Source organism: Martes martes (assembly GCF_963455335.1).
Source record: "Martes martes genome assembly, chromosome: 7".
NCBI classification, from domain to species: domain Eukaryota; kingdom Metazoa; phylum Chordata; class Mammalia; order Carnivora; family Mustelidae; genus Martes; species Martes martes.
Window position 1 is genome coordinate 139,764,507 of NC_137894.1, and position 17,175 is coordinate 139,781,681.

Consider the following 17,175-nt stretch of genomic DNA (forward strand, 5'->3'; position numbering starts at 1 on the left):
GTAGCCGCAGTGTGGCCTGCGAGGCCGTCCGTCATGATTCTAATCTCTTTCTGTGACAGAACGTCACTTATGTCAAGAAAGTTCTGTGACCTTTTAGCTTTGACTTACTTTACTATTCTTCATGGGGCTTCACTCGCGTAACAGTGAGATCTACAGTCTCGGGCAAGTAATTCAGGGTCAGATCAAGTTCATGGCTCCCCAGACGGGGCAGATTGTGGCCAACTCCAACAGGCCGTGGAGTTTACACAGGGGGGCTACGTCTCAGGCCGCTCTTTTTTGACAACATTCTCCTGTCCCTAGGGTCAGGGCAGTGATACTGCCCTGGGTCTCGGGAGGTGCTCAGTCTCTACCTGAGCTCTCCGCATTTCACTATTCTTCTTTTCTTTTGCCTTTTTTTTTTTTTTTTTAATATTAAGGACCGCTTGCCCTGTGGTGCACCTGAACTCCGGAGAACCTCGGCCTGCTACGTTTGCTTTCTTTACGTTCAATGGACTCTCAGATGGGGACATTTGGCAATTTTTAATTATGCAGAGCTTGAGTGACTATATAGCGGAGAAAAGGGAATCAGCTGGTTGGTGAAGGCACATATTTTTAAAATTCTTGGCAATCTTAAAGTTTTTTCAGTGTTGTGGTTGGAGCACGGGCAATCCTCGCTCCTCACCCGCGGTGAGAATGACCCCCTTATAGGTGCTCTTGTGAGAAAAAACTCAGGAGAGCTTCATGAGTTAGAGTTCACGGCCACATCGTGCTATTGGGGGATAAATGGGTAGAAAGGAATGGAAGGAGTGCGGGCTAGCGGGGCATGGCTAGAAAACCATAGCCCTTCCTGCGGCGTCATCGTTAAGAACGTCTGTGCTGTTGGTAACAACAGGGAAAGTGCCTGTGCTTTGCATAAAGAGTCAAGGGCAAGATATAAAAATGTATATGTGGCATAATTCAAGTAAATAGTTAAAATCTGTGCAAGAAGACGAAAAAGAACGGGCTTGTTTGTTTTCCTGAGTGGTAGGATTGTGATTGCTTTTCTCTTTTTATACCTTTTAGTTGGTTTCTAAATATTCTTTGGTGTAATAAGCAGAAGAAATTTGTGTTTTTTTTGTTTTTTTTTAATTAAAGATTTTTATTTATTTATTTATTTGACAGAGAAAGATCACAAGTAGGCAGAGAGGCAGGCAGAGAGAGAGAGAGAGAGAGAAGCAGACTCCCTGCTGAGCAAAGAGCCCGATGCAGGGCTCGATCCCAGGACCTGAGATCATGACCTGAGCCGAAAGCAGCGGCTTAACCCACTGAGCCACCCAGGTGCCCCGAAATTTGTGTTTTAAAAATGACTCCTTTCTGGAGCACGTGGCTGGCTCAGTCAGTTAAGCATCTCCCTTTGACTCAGGTCATGATCCCGGGGTCCTGGGATCAAGGCCAGCGGGAAGTCTGCTTCTCCCTCTGCCTCTTACCCCGCTTGTGTGCTCCCTCTCTCAAATAAATAAAATAAATTTAAAATAAATTTAAAAAATAAAAATTACTCCTTTCTCACTCCTGACTCTGATCTTCACTGCGTTGAGAACAACAGCAGGGCTCAGGGCAAATGTCCTGAGGCCAGCGCTGGCTCACGCGTGTTCTCAAGAGGACAAGGAATCATGGTTTGGAGTTAAATTCATAATAAGCCCATTGTATACATGCATGGCTAATTTCCATTTCAGTGCTAGGGGAGTGCTATAAGATTTCACTGTAAAATGTAGATTAAAATATAGTCACTGTCCCATGTATCTGGAATTGTCCACTTTGTTATGCATTAACTAGCAAGTAATTCCAATTTTCATTTTACATTTTGCTTGTGGGTGCAGACCATAATCTGGAAGCTTGCCTTCTGCAAACGTTAACATACCTTTTGCAGCCTTTTTTATTGGTTATATTCTGAGCCCCATTAATCAACAGATCAGAGAATTACTAAGTAGAACCAAAACTTTCTGGTAGAGACACTCATATGCACGTGGGTCCTGCTGTTCTGGGACATCAAGACCTTCCGGTGTCAGGACTTAGCCCCTGAGGCCACTGCTAAAAGCAGCCTGTGGCTCACCTTTCAGTAGCCTCTGCTACCCTGATGCTTACTCCTGATTTTCAGAATCAGTAGGTATGGGTGTACTTACCATTTATTGATCAGCTGGGTACTGGACATCGCAATAGATATTTTGAATATATGATCCCGTTTCCCAGCTCCATAGGTCTTTGAGGTAGGTGCTATCAGGCCCATCTTACAGATGAGAAAACAGCCACTAGGAAATTAGATTATTTACCCCGGGTTACACAAATCTGGGACTGGTCCCCAGGGCCTGGCTGGACATGCCTTCTTCCCACCATCTGTGTTGCGCTGCTTAGCAGTATCACTTAAGTTTGCATTATTCAAATCAAACCAAATATTCAGGAAATGAATAACCAAAGAACTTGAAACGAGAGCTCTCCTCTCAAGATCTGCAAAGTGTCCCAAACAGCATCGATCATATTTGGCACGTGATTGTGTGAGACATTATGTGTTGTCCCTTCACAGACGTTAGGAGCAAGACACAACTCACAAATTAAAATTGTACATGCTCTGCAGTGAACGAAATTAACAAATAACTAGTTCTTTATCCCGGTTCAGTGCAGTTAGCAGTTTGAGTCCCTCTCTCTCCTACACTGTGCTTTCTCCTTTCGACTTACAGATGGCTCTACTACGGAGCATAATTTGGGGGTTTTTTTGAAGACAACACACTGTTGTAGTCTCTCTCATTTTTTCCCATGAATTGCCTTCCCCAGTTTAGACAGGCATTATTAGTGAATTGTGAGAAGGCTTAGTAGATGTATTCAGTTTCCCAGAGACTAAGAAGGATTACATTCAAACTTGGTATTATGATGGGGTGCCCAGGTAGCTCAGTCTGTTAAGCGTCCAACTCTTGATTCACGATCTCGGGGTCATGAGATTGAGACGTGAGATCAGGTTCCGCACAGAGTCTGCTTGAGATTTTCTCTCCCTCTCCCTCTGTCCCTCCCCCTGTTCTCTCTCTCTCTAAAACAAATAAAGAAAATCTTAAAAAAAAACTTTATGTTATGAAATGCTCAAAGGTATATAAAAGTCAAAAGAAAAATACCTTTTATTTTGTACCTGGCTTCATTATTTATCAACATGTTGCCAGTTTCATTTATTATCCCCCTTGTGACTTACTTCCCTCATCCCATCAGGATTAGTTTAAGACAAAGCCAAGACATTGTATCATTTTATCTATAAATTTGTTAGTATGTATTCCCCAAGATATAAAGATCCTCTTTTTTAAAAATCTCTCTCCCTCTGTCCCTCCCCCCTCTGTTTGTGCTCTCTCGATCTCTCTCTTAAATAAATAAAATCTTTAAAAACAACATACAAGAAAAGTGAAGATTTTAAATCTGCTGAAAGTCGTCAGGCTTCTGGCCCAGCAGATAACACTGTTTTGTGCTCCCTCCTTTCCCCCGAGTGTAGCAGGATCTTCCTTACTCCTCGTGCAACGGCCGCGGTGAGAGTCCCCCACGGATCACCCCACCCATCCCTATGCATGGTCTTCTGTCTTACAGGTGATGCCGCACTTCACCTTACAAGTTAGCGCATTTTGCGTCGTCCGCGTGTCTTTAGGACAGGTCCCTAGCAGCAGGATCGCCCGTCAGAGGATGAGAGCACGGGTGACTTTGCCGGGTTGTCAGCAACGGGATCTTCCCCAGGACTTAATGACCCACTTTGTCTCACCGAGTAGCAGACACAGTCTGCCTCCTCCGGTTCCAAATGCGGACATCTCGTAAATTTTGAAATGGATAATTAGGGTCTCAAGCTCAGGGTCGTGAGTTCAAGCCCCGCGTTGGGGTCCACACTGGGTGTGGAGCCTACCTTTGAAAATAAATAAATAAATAAATAAATAATAAAAATAAATGAAGCCTATAAATAGATTCCTTCCAGTTCGGGGCCCCTGGGCGGCTCAGCCAGTGAAGTGTTGAACTCTTGATTTGGGCTCAGGTCATGATCTCAGGTCTGTGAGATCAAGTCCCATGGTGAGCTCTGTGCTGGGCATGGAGACTACTTGGGATTCTCTCTCTCTAAAAGAGAAAATAAAATAGGGGCACCTAGGTGGCTCAGTCATTAAGCGTCTGCCTTCGGCTCAGGTCATGATCCTGGGGTCCTAGGATCGAGCCCCCACATCGGGCTCCCTGCTCAGCGGGAAGCCTGCTTCTCCCCCTCCCACTCCCTTTGCTTGTGTTCCTGCTCTTGCTGTTGCTCTCTCTGTCAAATACATAGATAAAATTTTTTTTAAAAATAGGGATGCCTGGGTGGCTCAGTCAGTTAAGCCGCTGCCTTCGGCTCGGGTCATGATCCCAGGGTCCTGGGATCGAGTCCCACATTGGGCTCCTTACTCAGTGGGGAGCCTGCTTCTCTCTCTGCCTCTGCCTGCCACTTTGCCTGCTTGTGCTCTCTCTCTGACAAATTAAAAAAAAAAAAAAAACTTAAAAAATTTTTTTAAAAAAATAATAAGATAAAATAAATGGATAATTAAGAAGTCTAGATTCATAATGGTAAGATATGCTAAAATTAAACTTTGAATATCTACACATAACCACATACATAGTCACACTTGCATAATTAAATTTATTTTGAAACATACAGGGATGTTTCACTTATCAAATATTGCATATTGAGTTGTTGCTGTGACGTGAATGAAAAGGGTTTCTTGGTCTTTGGGTTGTAACATCCCATAATAATAAGCATTGGTAGGTTTGACTAGCTAACCTCGAATTTCTGCATTTATATCAATGGTAGTTTTGAAAATATGTCATCACAGGTAGTCGTCCTTGAAGTCTGAATATTCCAATCCTACCACCTAGAAAGATTTAAAAGAAATTCCTTTCAGGCTTAATTGTGACTGTTTTAGACCTGAGATTGCAAATACTTTTATTAGAGCCAGAGACTTTCAGCTACTGTGCTGTGGAGTCATTTTACAGAAAATTTAACTCCTGGTAGTTTATCGAGGACCTTCTCTGAATGAGTATGCCAAGTAACTACCAGCTGTTGGTCCTGCACGTGTGACTGGACCAGGGGCCTGCCCCATTCTGCCTCTTGGCTCAGCTCCCTGGTGGGCTGTCGGGTCTGGCTACGAACCGACTCAGGGTGGCAAAGTCATGGAAACTCAGAGCACTCTTCCCACATCATTAGGATCCGATTTCAGGGTGGGAAGAGACACCTTAGAGCTCATCTGAACTAAAAATGGGACCTCAGGGGCACCTGGGTGGCTCAGTGGATTAAGCTGCTGCCTTTGGCTCAGGTCATGATCTCAGGGTCCTGGGATCAAGCCCCGCATTGGGCTCTCTGCTCAGCAGGGAGTCTGCTTCCCCCTCTATCTCTGCCTGACTCTCTGCCTACTTGTGGTCTCTCTCTCTGTCAAATAAATAAATAAAATCTTTAAAAAAATAAAAATAAATAAAAATAAATAAAAATGGGACCTCAGATCACACTGCCAGCTGGGGACACACCGGGGGCTAGCGCTCTGGCTCTCGCACCCAGACTTGAGGTCCTGCCCCTACCTGCACTCCCCTGCCATCCTCACTTTGCCAGGCATGGTCCCCTGCCTGTGCCTGGGTGTGCTGGGTGCGACTGAGGTCACTCGTGGGTCTGATTCTGCCGTAGATACCTCTGACCGTAACTGACGTGCAATGCTAATTCTGCTCACATCACGTTCCGGGGGTTCGGTCGCACCCTGATGGCCAAAAGCATTTCATCACCTGGCTGTAGCCATAGGATGAGAGCCCCCACTTCTCGTGTGCCTGCAGCCGCCCAGACGCGCTGCTCACAGCTCCCACTCTCTCTCCTGATCCTTGTAGCAGCCCTGCAGGCTGGCTGGGGCTACCCGTCGTTCGTAGGGAAGCTGGGGCTCGGAAGGGTCGTGACTTCTCCGAGGCTCCGTAAGGAAACCAAACTGCGAGGGAGGCCAGCCTGCCCCATCCCTCCAGTCCACTGTGCTTCTCAGTCTCCCTCGAGATTGGGATTTCAGCCATCCTGATACCACTCCAACGAATGCATTCTGAATACACACCATTTATCATTCCTTCCCCTTTTGAGAAATTCTTCTTTCATGCCGTGTGTCTATGTTTTGCCCCTAGGAACAATTGAAATGTTATTTAAAAGATCCCTTTTATGAACCAGAAGAATGTCTCATCTCTGAGTGTCACGTGGAGGCCAAGGAGTCATTTATCTTCACACCTGATGAGAGGAAATTGTGTTTGAACCTTTCCCTGTGCTGTTTCTTTTCCTCGGTCTTGAAGATCGCTCGTCTGAAAATGACTCATTGTAGTGGCTCTGGTGTCCTCCCCGTCCAGGCTGGTACTCGTTCACAATGGACACCGGGAGGCACTTTTTCCTTCCAGAACTTTCCCTTTATGGCAGCCACCTTTCCTCCTTGAGTGGCTGAGCACATCTAGATGGGGAAACATGGACACAACCTGCTGAGGTGTCACGAGCACAGTGGCCACTTGGTTAAAGGCATATTGGGGGCAGTTCCAGTGCTATTAACGAAGTGAGTGGTGAGGAGAACCGGGGGATAGTACCCGGATAGGCGTGTGGTCCTAATGAGATCTGTCCCCCGCTCTGTCACTCCGAGGATGGTCACACGCCCCGCCCCATTCTCGGTGATTCTTTCATGATTTCTCATCAGAACTTGAAGGATTCTGTTTGCTTCTGATGATGCCCTGTTATAGATCGATTTTTTTTAAAGATTTTATTTTTGTTTGTCAGAGAGAGAGCAGAGAGAGCACAAGGAGGGGTGGGGGGGCAACAGACAGAAGGAGAGGGAGAAGCAGGAACCCCACTCAGCAAGGAGCCCATTGCGGGACTCGAGCCCGGGACCTTGGATTGATGATCTGAGCTGAAGGCAGACGCTTAACTGACCGAGCCCCCCAGGTATCCTCTGTCATAGTTTAATGTATAAGATCTGTTGCCCCAGGTCAGAGAGCCTGCCCATGGAGCTGATCTTTCGTGGGCTTCTACAATCACAGCTCCCCTTTTGGGAGAAATACAGAACTAGGTTATTATGAGACTGAACTTTGAAATTATGACTCAAGAAGAAATGAAATTTTCATAATGACTCAGAAATGGTAACATAACGCCTTCTCTTGGAAGCAAGGCTTTGTTCTTGAAATCCAGCACAGGCCGATCGCCAAATCCCAGCTGAACACCTTCTGGGAAGGCGCGCCACCTTCACCGAGCCTCCCTCGTCGATGGAGGGGGCAGGCGAATAAACAGACGGTTGCCATGCGGCATTCCGGGGCAGCAGCACAGGCCAGGGCTGCGGGAGCAGGGAGGAGGCTCACCTCGAGCGTGAGGGGACGGGTGGGCGGTCTGGGCCGAGAGGAGCCACGTGCCAGATGTCCTCTGTGAGCCCCTCTGGTCCTTCCTGTGCCTTCCTCCAACCAGCTCTGCCCTGCCGGCCGACCTGTGGGGGCCGCACCAGCAGGCCCTTGGCCTCCACCTCCCAGTTAGGTTGGGGCATCGGGAGCCCTTGCTGGGGCTTGGAAGGAGGGGAGGGAGGGAGGCCAGAGTCTTTACTTCCTTGGCTCCTTCCACATGGGGGTCCCTCGGCGGGCCATGTCCCTCCCTGAGCATTGCCACTGCTCCCCAAGCAGGTTTTCTCTCTTTACGTTCAGGCAACTGCTCCCTTCCTTTGGTCCGTGGGGCCTGGGAGGGGGGTGAGGGCTGCTGCTCTGCTCTCAGCCCAAGGACAGAGCTGTCCCCCCAGGCTGCCTCCCTCTGGAGCGAGATGTGCAAAGCACATGGACAGGGTGGTGAGATCTAGGCGACACCGCCCCCAGCACAGGTTGTCCACTGTTACTCTGGAAAGTAAGGTTAGCGTCCCCCCCCCCCCCGCAGTATATAAGCAAGGGCTAAATTGCCAGGTACAAACTGGCGTGGTGGCAGAGCTCAGAGAGACCATCCGGGAGGCCAGGGACGACCAGGGGGGCACAATGGCGTAGCCTGTGGGTCTCAAAGTGTGGTCCCCAGAGCAATGGCCGCATGACCCATGAGCTTATTAGAAAGGCAGACTCTCGGGCTGCACCCCAGACCCAGCATCGGAAGCCCTGGGGCCGGAGCCCCACAGTCTGTACTGTAACACGCCCTCCAGGTGAGTCTGGGCACACTCAGGTGCGCGAGCCCGGCAGAGGCAGAGCTAAGGAGGTGGCATCGTTGTGCTTGTTGGTTTGTGGGGGGCGCACGGAAGAGTCTGGGCACGCAGTGGGAGAAATAAAGCCATACGGCCAGGACGAGAGCGGCTTGCAGAGGTTGTAAGAAGCGCCGTAACCCAGGGGTCGGGACCGTGTCCTCTCCTCTCCGGGCTGGTTGTGAAGTAGGAGCCCCCCACCCGTGCAGGTCCCAGGAGGACAAGACCGCACCCTGCCAGTTGTCCCACTCTGGCCCGCAGTGAGCGTGCGCAGCGGCCCTTCCGTTCTGTGTCGTCCTGACCACCTGTGACACCGTGGGCGGCTCCGGGGCACCGTCAGGGATGGTGGCGAGATACGTCCAGGTGAGGGCCATGGGGAGACGAGCCTGGACAGGGCGACCGAAGACCCAGGAGACCCTCCCCGGGGTCTAGGAGTCATGCTTTGGAGCCAGGCGGGACAGGCAGGAGCAGCAGGAACGGAAGGGACAGCCGGGCTGACGTACGCATCCTTCTCACCATCGAGGGCTGCTGTGGCCAGTGACCGCACACTGGGGGGCCCGAAACAGCAGACTTATTAGCCTCTCACACTGCTTGAGGCCGGCAGTCCGAGACCAGTATCCCTGGACTGAGGGCAAGGCGTGGGCACGGCCCGTCGGTGCCGGCTGGAGGCTCTACACCAGACTGCTCCAGGCCTCTGTCCCAGCGTCTGTGGCTGTTGGCCATACATGGCATTCCCTGGCTTCTAGATGCCTCGCTCCCAGGCCTCTGCCGTCACCTGGCCTCTGCCTCCGCCGTCACCTGGCCTCCTCTCCCGGGGCCTCTGTGTTCCTTCTCTGCTCTTCACAAGGACACTCTCACTGGGTTCAGGGCCCACCCTAATCCCGTATGACCTCATCTTTACTAATTACTTTGACAAAGACCCTATTTCCAAATAAGGTCACATCCAGGGGTTCTGGTGGATGGAACGTTGAGGGAACTCCGGTTAACCCAATCCATGTATTAAAACAAAAACAAAAACCAGAATGGAAACAGAAGTAGTGGACAAAGCAGGGAGAGAAGGCAGAACGGTGACAATGACGGTGACGATGTACGTCCTCCTGCAGAGGAGAAGGGGTCCTGTCCAGGGGGCATGGCAGACGGGAGAGAAGATGGGGGGTCCCGGCTCGGGAGCCGCGGTGTCTTGCTGAGGGAGGCTGGCCCCCAGCATGCCGGGCCCCCCGGTGGGCAGGTGCTCAGGAGGCGAGAAAAGAGAGAGCGCGGAGGGTGGTGGGGCACGGCCTGTGCTTCTTGCTGTTTTCTGTCACTTTTGAAAAAAGAAGGAAACCCAACTCCCTGCCTTGGGGATCAAAAGGTGTCGGTCAGTGTGTTAAAAACATTCTGTGCAGTTTTGTCATTGTTTTTGAGAACCTCAGTCAAGGCAGGTTTAATTCTGTGATGCACAAAATAAATTCTGCTAGCATTTCAAATCGATTTTTTGAATTCAGAATAGCGTTAGGTTTACAGAAAAGTTGCAAGGATCCTATGGAAAGTTGCCATCAGCCGCACCTGGTTTTGCCTATGAGTAACATTTTACATTAGTATGCCACAATGATACTTGCTTTATTTTTTAATTTACTTAAAAAATTTATTTATTTATTTGAGAGAGAGACAGCATGTAGTGGGGAGAGGCAGAGAGAAAGAGCAAATCCTCAAGCGGACTCCCCATTGAGTACAAAGCCTGATGTGGGTCTCAATTCCACGACCCTGAGATCATGACCTGAGCCAAAATCAAGAGTCACATGCTTAACTGACTGCGCCACCCAGGCGCCCTAATGACACATTTTTTATTAATTAGAGGCACACTTTATCTGGATTTCCTTAGTTTATCCCTCACATCCTTCCTTTGTTGTTCCAGGATCCCCTCCGGGATTACATTTGGTCATCCTCTCTCCCGAGGCTCCTCTAGACTGACTGTTTCCCAGATTTTCCTTCTTTCTGATGACCCTGAGGGTTTGGGGGAGCCCCGGTCGGAGAGTTCATTGTCTTTTGACTTGGGTTTGTCTGGTAGGTCCTGGGGTTTAGGGAGGAAGACTGTAGAGGGAAAGGGCACTTCTGTCCCATCCTGTCTAGGGTCCGTACTGTCGACGTGACTCATCACCATGACGCTGGCTGGAGTACAGTTCACCAGGTTTGTCCACAGTGAAGTGACTCCCTGCCCTGCCGCCACCCTGCACTGCGTGGAAGGCGGTCACCCTGCCACCCACCCCTAACAGAGTAGAGGACTGTGCGCCACCTCCTTGGGGATGAACCATCTACGTAAATGATCTGGAATTCTGCACGGGAGAAATTATCTTTTCCCACCCATTTAATCATCATCCAGTCATTCTATCAGTCTGGACTCCTGGATATTTATTTTATGCTTTGGGCTATAATCCGATGCTGCTGTCTGTATTTCATCACTGAAGTGGTCCCAGCTCTGGCCACTAGGGGCGCTCTTTCAGTTGACTCCTGGGGCCCTTTGACTTGGCCCCATCGGTATCGGGTTTGGGGCTTTACTATTGCTTCCGAGCCCTTCCCAACTCTCTGGCTGTCCCCGTGGCTCCATGCTCATGACATAGCGTCCTGCCCCAGCCCCAGATCTGGGCATCTCCCCGAGGAGTCCTGGTTCTTAGTTGTTGAGGACTCGTGTTAGTAACCAGGGCTTGGGTGCGGGATGCCCTTGCGTTCAGTATTCTCAGCAGGCAGAGCTGAGGAATATGTCTATCCTGGGGCGCCTGGGTGGCTCAGTCAGTTAAGCATCCGACTCACGGTTTCAGCTCAGGTCATGACCTCATGGGTTGTGGGATCGAGCCCCCTGTCAGGCTCCACAGTCAGTGGAGAATCTGCTTGAAGATTCTGTCCCTCCCCCGACTTGTATGTTCTCTCTCTCTCTCTCTCTCTCAAATAAATAAATCTTAAAAAAAAAAAAAAAGAAAAAAAGAAGTGTGTTTCTACTGGCCCATGTTTACATACATAGGTATAATTTGTACCTGTCGCTGCATCAGGCTAAACATGGCTTCACAGTGAGGTCTCCTACCCTCAGCTCATTCAGCGCCATTGCTTGTCTGTACCCTCCCTCTGCAACAGTGAGAAGCTGGGTTCCCACCATCTTCCTTGCCGTTCCTTAGTTGTTCACCGCTGGGGCGCATGACAGTGGTTTCGGGGATGTTGACCGACCATGCCCGGTGGAAAACAATGTTACTGATCCAAGCACAGTGCACAGACGGGCTCCTTGGCCATCTTACAGTCTCTCCCTGTTTCCACAGCACCTTCCTGGCCACCCCCTTCCAGGAGGTTAGAGCACATTCTTGTGGCATAGTTCCATTCTTTTCTCCATCATGGGTTCCCCCAGCCCCTAACGGATTTTCATCTGCATACGTTAAAGTTCGTTCTTTGTGCTGTAAGAGTCTGGAGGTTTCGACAGATGCTTGGTGTCACCCAGCCACCATACAGCCTCATACAGATTACCACCTTCAAATGCTCTCGCATCTTACCTAACTCAGCATCTCACCTTGACTTGGCCAACCTCTGGCAACCACTGGTCTGGTCTTTGTCTCTGTAGTTTTGCCTTCGGTGGAATCATACAGGTGGAGCCATTCAGCCTGGCTGCTTTCACTGAGCAGGATGAACTTAAGACTCGTCCCTGTCCTTGTGCGCATGGCTTCCTTCCTCCCTTTCTTTCCTTTTTTTTTTTTTTTTTGCTGAATCATACTCCATTGTCTGGATGGACCACGATTTGTTTATCCGCTACCAACTGAGGGACATCTTAGTTGCTTCCAGTTTTTGACAATCATGAATACAATTGCTATAAATATTAAATATAGGTTTTATAGAGACATAAGTTTTCAGATCAGTCAAGTAACCTCATGCCACGCGATGATGGACTTATACCATAAGACTGTATTTAACAACCACCAAACTGTCTTCCAACGTGCCTTCCATTTTGCATCCTCACCAACGATGAATGAGAGTCCCTGGTGCTCTGGTCCGGGCCAGCAATCGCTATTTTGTTTGTTTTTTGATTTTAGCCACCCTAATAGGTGTATAGAGATATCTCATTATTGTTTTAATTTGCATTTCCCTAATGACAAAAGATGTCGGGCATCTTTTCATATGCTTATTTGCCATCTGTAGATCTTCTTTGGTGAAGTGTCTGTTCAGATCTTTTGCCCATTTTTTTAATTGGGTGGCTTGTGTTCTGCCTGCAGAGTTTTCAGCATTCTTTTTTATATTCTGTATACAAGTCCTCTGTCAGATACGTGATTTGCAAGTATCTTCTCCCGGTTCGTGTCTCCGTCTTTTCATCCTTGTAACAATGTCTTTCACGGTGCAAACATTTTTATAATTTTAATGAAGTCCAAGCCATCATTTTTTTTTTTTTCCTTTCAGGGACTGTGCTTTTGGTGTTGTATCTAAAAAGTCACCAAACCCGAGGACACAGAGTTTTCTCCTATGTTTTCATCTAGAAGTTTTACAGTTTTGCATTTTACCCCCAGGTCTTCGGTCCATTTCGAGTGCGTTTCTGCGTAAGGGGGGAGATTGTGTCCAGGCTCATTGTTCCGCACCCTTTGTTGACAGTCTCCTCTGAGTTCTCTTTGCACCTTTGTCAGTTCTGCCAGCATTTTAAAATCGATGTCCCTTGCTGTCCCATCTACCTTGAGTTCTGTAAAAAGTTACTTTGACAAAGGAGGAAAGCTCTGATTGCATTTTCTGCTTGTCTCACAGCAAGACCACTGGTGCAGACCTTGCCTTTAAGGACCACTGTCAACAACGGCACTGTGTTACCAAAGAAACCTAGTGGCTCTCTACCGTCCCCCTCGGGGGCCAGGAAAGAAACTGCTGTGCCCGCCGCAACCAAAAGGTAGGTACCGAGTGCCTTAACCCAACTTGAAAAGGTGTTCCGGCTCAGGTTTGAAATAAATACTGCCTTTTTATGTGACACCTCTTAATTTCTTGTCTGAATTAAAACTCATAAAAGTACAATATTTGGTGTGTTGCCGTATCAGGACCTCTGTAAATGTATTTTTCTGCTTCTTTTAAAGGATTTAATCTTACTGTCTTTGAAACCTCTTTGGCTAACACCATGGTGTGCCATTTTGTATTTTTGCTTGAGGGTCTCTTGAAAACACAAATGGGAGTGTAACCTGTGTTAAAATGAATATGCTCTTTGAAAAAACTAATAAAAAAAATGCAGGCACGCCTGCATGGCTCAGTCAATACCTGCCTTTGGTTCAGGTCGATTCCAGGGTTCCCAGATCGAGCCCAGCATTAGGCTCCCTCCTCAGTGGGGGGGAGGGATGGGGTCTCCTGCCTGCGGCTCCTCCTGCTCACGCTCTCTCTCTCCAATAAATAAATAAAATCTTAAAAAAAAAAAAAAAGAACATGCTCTTAAAAAAAAATAAAAGGATATGTTCTTCCCAGCTTTATACTTGGCATAGAGCAAAATTCAGATTGCCGTACCAACCTTAACTTTTTATCTATAGAATCTGGATAAGCTCATACTTTTAAATTGTGTTTAATGGTGAAGTTGTACATATGGATGTTGTCTGTCAGATAGAGCATAGTTTGCTTGTAACATTTCTATAATGTCAAGATTGTCGTATTAAAATTTCATATCTTATATGCCAGGCCACTTGTCTAAGCTGTTAGGTTCTAGAAAATTAAACACCTGATGGTAATATAGTCTAGAAAACCTTAAAGAAACTCCTGAGCCGTGCTGCCTGCTGGGCTTGTAATGAGCCCACGGTAGAAGCTCTTAGGGCTCGTTACCATACCAGCTGCCTAGCAGGGGCCGAGTCAGGGAGCGTGAGCAGGCTCCGGGCCACACAGGGACCACCAGCGGGCTCGCAGGCTTTGGATCTGATGCTGGGCTGTGACTTGGAGGAAAACGGGGCCATCCCGTTCTCTCTTTCAAATATATAGTGTTCGTCCTCTCACTCAACAAAGGAACTTTCCTTGTGTGTTTATCAGATAGAGTTTCATGTACTTAGTGCTTGGGAATTTTAAGAAAATTGATTTTGGGGCGCCTGGGTGGCTCAGTTGGTTGAACGACTGCCTTCAGCTCAGGTCACGATCCCAGAGTCCTGGGATCGAGTCCTGCATTGGGCTCCTGGCTCTACGGGGCGTCTGCTTCTCCCTCTGACCTTCTCCCCTCTCATGCTCTCTCTCACTGTGTCTCTCTCAAATAAATAAATAAATAATCTTAAAAAAAAAAAAAAGAAAATTGATTTTGCAGGGCTTTTTGAAACTTAAAAATGACATTCTTAGCCTCATGTTGTATCTGTGTGATACTTGCTTGAATCGTTTTTCTAATCAGCGTGAAGTGACCTCTTCTGCATTCTAACGGGCGGCAGTAGATATGGACTACCTTTTTTGGGGGGGGGGGTCTAGATTTCAAAGGTGGTCAAGGCTGACTTTATTTTAGGATTCTGATCGCCATTTGTTATAAAACACATAACATTAAATGTACCAATTCGGCCATTTGTAAGCGCACAGTTCAGTAGCGTTAGGACTGTTGCACTATGTCGTGCAGCAGATCTCAGGAACTGTTTCACCTTTTCTTTCTGTTTCTTTTTAAAATTATGTATTTATTTATTTAAATCTTAATTCCAACCCAGTGAACCTACAGACTTGTATTAGTTTCGATGAGAATCGGTTGTAGAGCGATTCAGCGCTTCCGCACAAAGGCCGGCGCTCATCAGGACAAGTGCCCTCCCCCATCCCCAGCCCCCCGCTTCCCCCATCCCCACCCCCTCGTTAAACGGTAATTCCTATCCCCAGCCCTTGGCGATCACCTTTCTGCATTCTGTCTCTGTGACTCTGACTGCTTTCCATTCTTCCTAGGAGTGGAATCATATTTATTTGTCCCTTTGTGACGGAGTCCTTTCATGTAGCATCCTATCCTCCAGCTTCATCCATATCGTGGCATTTCACAGGATTTCCTGCTTTCTTTTTTTTTTTAAGATTTTATTTATTTATTTGACAGAGAGAGAGATCACAAGCAGGCAGAGAGGCAGGCAGAGAGAGAGGGGGAAGCAGGCTCCCCGCTGAGCAGAGAGCCTGACGTGGGGCTCGATCCCAGGACCCTGAGATCATGACCCAAGCTGAAGGCAGAGGCTTAACCCACTGAGCCCCCCAGGCGCCCCAGGATTTCCTGCTTTCTTAAGTCTGTGTCACACACCCCACGCCCCCACACCCCACATTTTCTTTTTCCATTCAACTGTTGATAGCCATTTGGCTTGTTTCTCCCTCTTGGCTGTTGTAAATGATGCTACAGTGACTGTGGCTATACAAATAGCTCTTCAAAATCCTGCTTTTAATTCTTTTGGGTATATACCCAGAAGTGGGATTGCTGAGTCATAAGGTAATTCTATTTTTAATGTTTTGAGGAACCGCCATACTGTTTTCCATAATGGCGACACCATTTTACATACCCACCAACAATGTACAAAAGTTCTAATTTCTTCTCATCCCTGCCAAAAACTTGTCATTTTCTGTTCTTTTGCAAGTGGCCATCCTAATGGATATGAGGTGATACCTCATTGTGGTTTTGATTGGCATTTCTCATATGATAAGTGACATTGAGCATCTTTTTTTTTTTTTTAAGTAATCTCTATGCCCAATATGCAGCTCGAACTCACGACCTGAGATCAAGAGTCACATACTTTACTGACCAAGCCAGCCAGCTACCTGGATATTGAGCATTTTGTTATATGCTTGTTGGCTGTTGTATATGTCTGGAGAAACGTCTGTTCAAGCCCTTTGACGATTTTAATTATTTGAATTATTTATTTAAATTTAAATTATTTAAATTATTATATTTAAATTAAATTATTATTTAAATGATCATTTAAATTATTCCTTTTCTTGTCGTTCTTCCAGAACTGTAGGATTTCCTTATGTATTCTGGGTATGGACTCCTTATTAAATACATCATTTGCAAACGTGTCCTCTCATCACATAGATTGCCTTTTCACTCTGTTGTTTCCATGATGCACAAAAGTTTTTAATTGTGATGTAGTCCCAAGTGTCTATTTTTGCTTCTCATGCCACATCCAAGAAATCGTTGACAAATACAATATCCCAAAGATTTCCCCTGGTGTTTCCTTCTGGGACTTTTATGGTTTTAGGTCATGCATTTAGGTCTTTAACCCCTCTCGAGTTAATTTTTGTGTATCGTCTAAGGTCAGGGTCCAACTTCATTCTCCTGCGTGTGGATATTCAGTTCTCCCTTTGCCATTTGTTGAGAAGGACTGGCCTTTTCCTGTCGTGTGCTCTTGGCTCCCTTGCTGAAAATCATTTGGCCACATACTCAGGGGGTTGTTTCTGGGCTCTCTATTCTGTTCCATTGATCTATTTTTTTCTCTTTGTGCTAATAAAGATACCCCACCAAGTTGATTAGTGTTACTTTGTAGCATATTTTGAAATCAGATTCTTTGAAGCCTCCAACTTTATTCTTTTTCAAGGTTGTTTTGGCTATTCGGGATCCCTTGAGATTCCTTCTAAATTTTAGGATTTTTTTTTTCTATTTCTGCAAGAAATACCACGTTGATGCATTGAATCTATTAATCATTTGGGGTAGAATAGACATTTTAACAATATTAGGTCTTCCAATTCATGAAAATGGGGTGGGTTTCCACTTATTTATGTCTTCTTTGATTTCTTTTAGCAGCGTTTTATAGTTTTTCATGTACAAGTCTTTCCCTTCCTCAGTTAAATTTATTCCTGAGTATGTTAACCTTTTTGATCGGGCAGCAAATGGGATTTTTTTCCTTTTTTGTGTTAGTCGTTTTTAGTGTATAGGAATGCAACTGATTTTTGCTGATTTTTGTATCCCACAACTTTGCTTAAATTATTCATTAGGCTTAAAATGTTTGTGTGTGTGGAATCTTTAGGGCTGTCTACATGTAAGGTCATGCCATCTGCAAACAGAGATAACTTTGCTTCTCTTTTCTAATGTCAGTAG

At 46.9% G+C, this 17,175-nt stretch overlaps 1 protein-coding gene across 4 annotated transcripts in view; it reads left to right on the forward strand.

Moving 5' to 3' along the window:
- The window catches only part of EML1 (EMAP like 1), a 176,121-nt gene that overhangs the window by 103,143 nt on the left and 55,803 nt on the right, over positions 1 to 17,175 (forward strand). For all 4 annotated transcript variants that reach the window (XM_080808139.1, XM_080808141.1, XM_080808138.1 and 1 more), the window contains exon 3: positions 12,936 to 13,071. In XM_080808139.1, coding sequence (XP_080664265.1) covers positions 12,936 to 13,071 — 136 coding nt within the window. The remainder of the gene's footprint in view (positions 1 to 12,935; positions 13,072 to 17,175) is intronic.